Raw genomic sequence first — 9,084 nt, 5'->3', positions numbered from 1 at the left:
TATATATATATATATATATATATGAACATATATATGGCGTATCTCTTGCCGTTTACGATAGGAAATGTTGTCCAGGTGATATGTTTTATATTCATTAATCATGTGTGCTCCACAGAAGTTCATTCTCTCCATCAAATTGACATTACCTGAAACGAAGTGTTTTTCTCAGGAACACAGTGTGCCGCTCAGTCCGGGAATCGAAGTATGATGTTTCGATCGTGAATGCAACACCTTGACGACTAGGCCATGTGCCTAATAACTAACTAAAGTGTTGATTTGTTTTTGTCATGGTCAAATTTTAACCGTTAGATTTGTTATTTTGTTATGTCAATAGCTTCGTGTTCTGAAGTGTGTGTGTTTGCATCAAAATATAAACATGTGACTTCTAACATAAAAATTATTAAAATACATGCGGACATATAAACACATATAAACCTAACGGACAAAATTTGACAGCGATTAACAAATCAATATGCGAGTGCTGAAACATGATAGTAACGGTCAAAGACCTTTAGTGTACGACTGGCCGTTGAAGAGTGTGCATGAATTCAATTAGCAAATAAGGAACAACACAAAAGCTTAACATATTCAACTGAATTCTTAATTATGAGATTCTCAAGGTCTAGAAACGTCATGCATAGATTTGGGAACTCTACAATTCCAAACCAACTGTAAGAATCTAATAAGGAAATATAAAAAATATAAAATATAATAAAACTTGAACATAATCGTTGTATCTAATGGAACATGCATTAAAGGAAAGCTGTTCCCCATATATATGAACAGTTTTTAGCATACATGGTGAACTTATGCACACACGCACACATATATATGTGTGTATATATTCACACACACGTACAGAGACGCGTGCACTCACAGATACATGTATTACAACACATTATAATGTCATTCACAGGAGGGTTGTGTAATTATTGTCGCATCCCTATTCCCAAATTCACTTCTCTAAATTATAGATACTAGATTAATATAAGTTTGTATAGGAACAAAAGAGAATTCAAAGACAAAAGAGTGTATATAAATTTTACGACATCAAAGCTGCCAGGACAAAACTAATAACAAGAATGATAATATTTTCCCTGTAGAATTTAAAAGCTCACTTTAAAATTTTTTTTGCACGTGTGCCAAGTGTATTTTCTTGTACTTCAACTACAGAAATGTTATGTTCTTATAGATGCTATCTTGCATATACAAGTGCATTAAAAACGTTTTCTTCGATGCTCTATCGACTCTACAATCCACCGTACTTAGATTTATTAGGATGATAATGATGATCAGGTTGAAAATAATAATTAATATAATTCCCTTTAAATAAGAACAAGAACAACATCATCAAGAAAAACAAGAACAGGAATAAGAGCATCATCAGCACATCTTCAACAACAAAAACAACACCATAATAATAATAATAATAATAATAATAATAATAATAATAACAACAATAACAACAACAGGAGCTCCGCGCTGAATAAGAACATGACTGTATGTTAAAACTTCTTTCAAAACATGAAAACAAGAAAACATCATACTCAGTAACAAAACAGGCAAAGGAATATCTAAGTGAATTCCAAATACAACAAATTCCAGAATTAGACGTACTGGAAACAAGCACAGAAAAAGCTAAGCGTATGAAAGCCCGTGCTAAAACCGCTGCCTTAAATATTCTTACTGATAGATGGCAAGAGAAACCTTTCAATGGCAAATACCCAAAGAGAGAGCTAATAGTGCCGATGTTGACAAAGCCCTTACTCATCAATGGTTAGTGGCTTCTGGCTTAAAATCAGAAACAGAAGGGTTTATAATAGTAGCCCAAGATCTATGCCTACCTACATGAAACGACTAGGCCAACATATTAAAGAACGGCAGCTGCCCAACATGTCGTGTATGTCAACAACAAAAGGAAAAATTGATTATGTTGTCTCCATGTGCGGTATTCTTGCGCCTAGAAAGTATCTCAACAGGTATGATAGAGCAGCACAATATATTCACTGGGTAATTTGCGACAATCTGGACCTGCCTCATGATAAAAAACTGGTGGGAACACAAACCAGCTGCAGTGCTTGAAAATGATCACATCTCACTCTGGAACTTCATCATTCAATCTGACAGAAAGATAGATGTGAATAAGCCAGACATTATATTGAAAGGCTTCAGACAAAAATCATGCCTTCTCATTGATATGACTGTCCTAATCGATATAAATGTGTCTGTCAAGACCTACCAAAAAACTGAGCAGGTATAAAGAACTTGAAATAGAAATTAGTAAAATGTGGAACCTCAAGACTAAAACAATACCTATTGTCAGAGGTGCCCTAGGAATGATAGCAAAAGGAGCTAGCTAAGATACCAGAAAACCCCAAAATGACAGAAATTCAAAAGATAGTGCTCATGGGAACTGCCTATAGCCTACGTAAAATATTGTCTGTGTTATCTCAAATTTGAACACAAACTCATAATTTTCTTGTTTTCTTAAACATTTTCTAGAACAATACTATGTACAAAACCAAATATATGACACCCTAGGCATAACACCAACATGAACTTCTAACTTGTCTCTTGAGGTCTCTGGGTGAGGCTTGGAGCCAACTTGTACAAATACAAAGCAAAAGTCAAACATATAATAATTATAGTATCCTACTACGTAAAATATTGTCTATATAATCCCCAAAACATTTTAATCTGTAAAGTGTTAAAATACTTTTAAATGTCTATAATAGCAAACACCTTTTACTGTCATCTTAACATCATACTATCATCAAATTACTATTAAATTACTTTTAAAACTTGTGATTTATTATAGGCACAAGGTCAGAATTTTAGGGAGAGGTAACTTGTCGACTATATCGACTCCAGTGCTTCACATGTACTTATTTTATCGTCCCTGAAACGGACGAAAGGCAAAGTCGGCCTCGGCAGAATTTCAACTACTCAGAGCATAAAGAGCCGAAACCAATACGCTTCAGGTATTTTGTCCGACGTTCTAATGATTATGTTTTTATATTTATAGTTTGTACTTAGAACAATGTTCTTTGCAAAATCAAATATATGGCAGCCTAGTGATAACATACTAGTGATTGGAATAATCAAAAAAGGAAATGAAAACTATCTGAGAATTATCCCTGGTTTACCATCCCTGCAAGAATTACAAAACATCGTTTTAACTTGTTACCCGTACTGAGAAGAGCTTTGTTGCTGTGATATCTTTCCCTTTTTTTCTTCTGGTGTTTCCTTTTTATCTTTTTCATCTTTTTTACTTTTCTCCTTCTTTCTTTCTTTCCCTTTTCTTTTTCTTTTTTCCTTTTCTTCTATCACATGAACAATCTTGTGTGTTCATCTCAATGGCCTACCAATGTATACAGTGAGTTTCTTTGCCCTTGGCGTCGGGGAGGCACTCGGCAAGAAATGGAAACAAAATTCAAAGAAAGACTACTACTACTACTACTACTACTACTACTACTACTACTACTACTACTACTACTAATAATAATAATAATAATAATAATAATAAGGATGTACAGCAAATATTCTGCCCAGTTACTTGACTTTAACCAATTGAGAATGTCTTTTGGTGGTTGACGATATGTGCATCTCTGATCACATGTAGAAGTAGTGGGGGACCATCATAACCATGTGTTGAAAGGAATTCTTTGGGGTGTGAGCCATTCAGTCCTGGAAACATAGGTGTTTCGTTTAACATCCTTAAACAAAACTTATTCAGGAATGGGCTACACGACCTGAAGAAAATTCTAAATGAGCTCCACCTGCAAAGTCATGCACTGTGTATCTTGATATGAGATCACCATGTCATATACATATGGTTGTGATGTATGTGCCTAGTATACCCTTACCAGACGGGTAGTCATGATGTATGTATTGGCTTGATATATTTGCACCCCAGCGTGAGTGATGGCATTCACTAATCACTCACTGAATAGTAATAATAATGTTCATACTTTTTATTATAGGCACAAGATCAGAATTTTAGGGAGAGGTAACTTGTCGACTATATCGACTCCAGTGCTTCACATGTACTTATTCTATCGTCCCTGAAAGGGACGAAAGGCAAAGTCGGCCTCGGCAGAATTTCAACTACTCAGAGCATAAAGAGCCGAAACCAATACGCTTCAGGTATTTTGTCCGACGTTCTAATGATTATGTTTTTATATTTATAGTTTGTACTTAGACGGTTTTATTTTTTTTAATCCCTTAAGATCCCTCTTTCTACAAGTATACATATGTATAGACTAAGTGTTGATTTCAGAATCCTTTTAACGTGTTTCATGATTATTGAGGCTATGTATCTGCACACATTGCGCAGGCCTATTTACCTATTTGTATGCGAGCGATTGGCAGTTACCCCTGCGTGAAAGTGTCTCCTTTCCTACGACACAAAATGAAAGGCCGTCACCTTAAAACCGATACACTTCAGCAACGATGACGTTGCAGGAGTCTCTGCGAGAACGCAAAGGACAAGAACAGGTACCACCTATTTTTATCGAATCCGAAAGAATGAAAGATAAGGGCAACCTCGGCAGGATGTGAACTCTGAGCGCAGAAAGCCAAACAAATACTTTTATAATTCTATTCAACGCTCTAGCGACTCTTCCAATCTGTACCTCCTGATTATTAAAAACATCAAAAAGTATTACTTTAGAAATAAAAGAGAATTTGTGAAGTCAGCTTTTATGAAGCTATTTTTATAAAATTATCTTCTATGAAGGTATTTTTTTTACAAAGGTATTTTTTTCATAAAACTATATTTTAGAAAGTTATTTTTTATAAAGGCACTTTTTTAAAATAAAGTTATCTTCTTTAAAGGCATTTTTTATAAAGGTATTTTGTACAGATCTTTTTTTCATAAAGTTATCTTCTGTAGAGTTATCTTCTATAAAACTAGCTTCTATAAAACTATTTTTTATAAAAGTATCTTTCATAAATATATCTTTTATAAATAGGATCTTCATAAAGATATGATTGCTCAAATGTCTGTAAATTTTAAGCTTCTCTACACGTTGTCATTAAATGAAATGTAGATAATCTATATCTTTCGTAATATCTTTTGTAGTTTTCCATATAAGTGATACTGTTTGCTTAATAATATCTGAAACAAGCAAATAGTATGAAGCAAACGACAATTACTGGTGTTGTGTGTAATGATAACAGAAGAGTGACTTTTTATAATAGGAACCTCTGTAGAAATTTCTATATAAAAACCTTACAAAAATAGCTTTATAAAAATAGTTTTACACAGTTTCTTTTCCTTCTGATTAAACTCAACCTTGCTGTTCTATCAATATGCCAGCAAATGAAATAATACACAGGTTATATTTTGTGCTTGATAGTAACTTTCCAGATGAATGGCAATGATTTCTTTAGATTATTATATATAAATGGTAATGCGAGAGCAAAATATGCTTTATAATACGAAAACTTACCTAGAGCCGCTGGTGTTGTACGTGAAATTATCTCTGTGATGTTTGTGCAGACCATTTGTCGGCAACAGTCATCATGAGGATCATTTATTACACCACAGTGACTTGGTATCACTCCCAAATTTGTACACCTGTATGCAGAAGAGAAAATACTGCGTAAGTCATCATAACATGACGTCACATTTTCATTTCATAGTCATTTATTCAAAATGTTTGAGGTCGAAAGTATTTAGGATTTCGGAAATTTTTCCAGTTTTAAGAACGATTGTATATTTTGTATGTATACTTAATTTTATACAACTTTGAAAAGATGAAAGGTAAAATCGACTTCCGTAATATTTTTTACTAAGTACGTAAGATTCCAGAACAAATAGCGAAATAGATTTTTTCTGATGCTCGAACGGTTCTGCCTCCTGACCGCCACTATTTCTAAATTAAACACACGAATTGAAATTTTGGGGATGTGTCTTAGTCGATTAAATGTACTCAAGTGGTTTCTCATGAGGGCTCAAGACACATCGTGGCATGAGCACAAGAGCAGCGAGGAGATTTATCGACTCATTCTATCGGTTTTTACTGTTGTTGTTCAGCGCTCGGTTAGCTTTGCTGGACATAGCTAACGATGAGGATCACTCAGTTACATTGATGTTTTGAGCAGAGACACAACATGAAACATATCTACCAAAGCTAATGGTAGGTATTTTTTATATTTTAACGGTGCCAGGGGGACGAAAGCAAAGTCGTCCCCGATTTGAATTTGAACACAAACAGTAAAAAGCCGTAACGAAACAACGCAAGGCACTTTTTTCCGGAGCGCTAACAATTCTGCTAATCTACCGTCACATCTAAGAACCTGGTTGGGATTTTAAACCAGATACTGCCTTAAAAATATCTTTTTATAATCAGTATAAATGACCGAGTTAAGTATTTTACAATATTTAGCCACGTCGCTCTGAAATCTGCATTAAAATTTTGTTGTGTGGTTCATCAAACTTTGCCTTTTATCCTTCTAGAACCGGTAAGCAGCCATGCAAATACCTGGAATAGATTTAGTAACTTCCACTTCTTCTTGAGCAAAATTTTAATTTGCACCAAGTTAAAAGTAATCTAAATTACTTTTTGAGCATGAAGCACAAAAATTCTCTAACGCAATTTACATATTTTCATTTCTAGTTGAAGCTATTTTAACTTACTAAGTAACTAAAGCAAAGAAACCAAACATGGACACCTTTTTTAAGCTTTTGTTCCAAACAGCCGCACTTGAGATACGTCTCACAACATTGTGCCAGGCGTCTCTGTCTTCCATTAGCTATAGTAGACACTCAATCTCTTGCTGTGTATCTCTGTTACAGTGCGGAAGCCCACAAAATATAACATCTGATATGTTCCGTTGTTCAGTATGATAGTAGTGGCCAATAAAGCCTACCCTGCATTGAGCAATAATAATGAGTTATATGTGTCTACAAATCTCTTTGGTCTGATGCTCATGCCATGAGATGTTTTGAGCGCTGATAATAAGGTTAGTGTACATAGCACCAAAGCAGTTTCTTCTGCATAGTTCAGTTTTCTGCTCCATAAACAAGAATGTTCACTATAGACTCACTGAATAAAACAAGCCTTGTTGATTCTGAAATTCTCGATTGTCAGACGCTTTAAAACTTGTTACTGGCAGCCCTAGCATATCCGTTGTGTGAAAGGGAGTCTTTCATACTGTCAACATACTGTCAACAACTCAGTGTTTGAACTCATTGATGTCCTTCAGTTGCCTGTCATTGATGAAACAATTTGGCTGGCAGCTTTCATCTTCAATGATAGTCATAAATCCAGTCTTCTTCGTATCGAGAAACAGACCGAATTTTGCTGCAGAACCCTGCCAAACCTTGAAATATAGTTTGAGTAATTTCCCTATACTTCTGCTACTAGTATTCTCGTACGAATGTCATATAATCTGATTGCATCCCATATTAAAGTAAGGTATTCATATTAATTAAGAAACCATTGTTATTAAGAAGCCAAAATACAAATTGTGTTTTTATTGGAAATGTGTTGCGTTCTTGTACAATGCAGTACTGAAATCTAACTTTAAAATGGAGTCTTGACAGTGTACAAATCCTCCTTCCTCCTCACGACTCCCCCTCCTCACGACTCCCCTCCTCACGACTCCCTCTCCTCACGACTCCCCCTCCTCACGACTCCCCCTCCTCCCTTCCTCCTCCTCATTCATTCGGGATATGGGTAATGGTTTCATCCACTCTATTGCAGATGCTGCACAGCGGAAACATTTTCACAATCCCCAGGTTGGATGCTTGGTCCTGCGCTGCCAGTATAGATCTCTCGGCCTCTTTTTTTTTCTAAGGTTTCTTTCATCAGCCAATCCCACCTATTTTCCAGCAACTTCTGTTGTGGCTGCATGGAATTAATTGTGTAGTCCCTTCTTGCGTATTTCTTCTTCATGTCCTTTTTATACTTCTTCCTTTGTTTTTCCTTTTATTCTCTGATCTCAAAACTTTCTTGTTCCTATCTGTCACTAGTAAAGTTTTCTTACTTTGGGCTAGGTATCTCCTTAAGCTCTCGAGTTCGATACGCATGCAGTTTTCCACACTTACCAGTCCCCTTACTCCATTTGCTCTCCTCATGTACGCCTATATCAGTATCTCACGTAGATGATGGGCTCCATTCAACGTTAGGAGCTTTCTTGACTTCCTGTCCATCTCCTTTAGCTCCTCTTCTGTCCACTTTAGGATTCCAGCGCCATACTGAACTACTGCGACTGTGCGCGAGTTTATTAACGAAATTTATGCTTCTAGCATTCAGCTTTGAAGCCAATATTTTTCTCACTCGCCGCAGGTATTCTCTTTTTGTTTTTTCCTTCATGTCATGGTGTTTGATTCCATCTGCCTCGAGTATTCCCAGCTAGTTATAGCTGGATTGAGGTTGAATTGCCTTCATCATTTCACCAGTATTCCTAGGTATTTATAGCTGGATTGACGTTGGATTGCCTTCACATTCCACCAGCTGAAGTGCCTTCATCATTTTCACTGGTTGAATTACCTTCATTAGCCACCATCCTGCCCCAAATTTCAGGCTTTGTGCCTATTATTACCATTATTATTATTATTATTATTATTATTATTATTATTATTATTATTATTATTATTATTATTATTATTATTATGTTGTTTTTTTTTCTTCTTTCTTCAAATTTTCTCACATTTCTCGCAGAGTGTTTTCCGTACACATAGGGCAGAGAAACTCGTTGTATGCATTCCCAATTTACACAGGCAAATTCACAGGTAAAACATGTATTTAAGAAAAAAAAAAAATTCATGAATGGATGTTGTTTTCACAGCGATAATGCTCTTCTCAGTACATAAGTCGTTCCAGTTAGCACGAATTTTTGCACTTCCTGTAGGGATGGTAAGCCTGGTATCATTTTCAAATAGGTTTCAGTACCTTTTTTTATCATTCCTAGAGATCCTACAATCACTGGTATGGTAGTCGCCTTGAGGTGCCACATTTTTTCAATTTCTATTAGCAAGTCTTTATATTTACTGATCTTGTCAAATTCTTTCGCCGCTATATTATGATCAGAGGGAATACTCATGTCAATTAATAAACACGTCTTCTTTGTCTG

General features: G+C 35.5%; 1 protein-coding gene across 1 annotated transcript in view; it reads right to left on the bottom strand.

The window, feature by feature from the left end:
* LOC106875400 (cysteine-rich motor neuron 1 protein) overlaps positions 1 to 9,084 on the bottom strand; it is a 40,372-nt gene that overhangs the window by 28,435 nt on the left and 2,853 nt on the right. The window contains exon 3 of the mRNA XM_052967662.1: positions 5,454 to 5,581. Coding sequence (XP_052823622.1) covers positions 5,454 to 5,581 — 128 coding nt within the window. The remainder of the gene's footprint in view (positions 1 to 5,453; positions 5,582 to 9,084) is intronic.

The sequence above is a fragment of the Octopus bimaculoides genome, chromosome 4, assembly GCF_001194135.2.
Source record: "Octopus bimaculoides isolate UCB-OBI-ISO-001 chromosome 4, ASM119413v2, whole genome shotgun sequence".
Classification (NCBI taxonomy): domain Eukaryota; kingdom Metazoa; phylum Mollusca; class Cephalopoda; order Octopoda; family Octopodidae; genus Octopus; species Octopus bimaculoides.
This window is presented reverse-complemented; position numbering and strand designations above follow the sequence as displayed.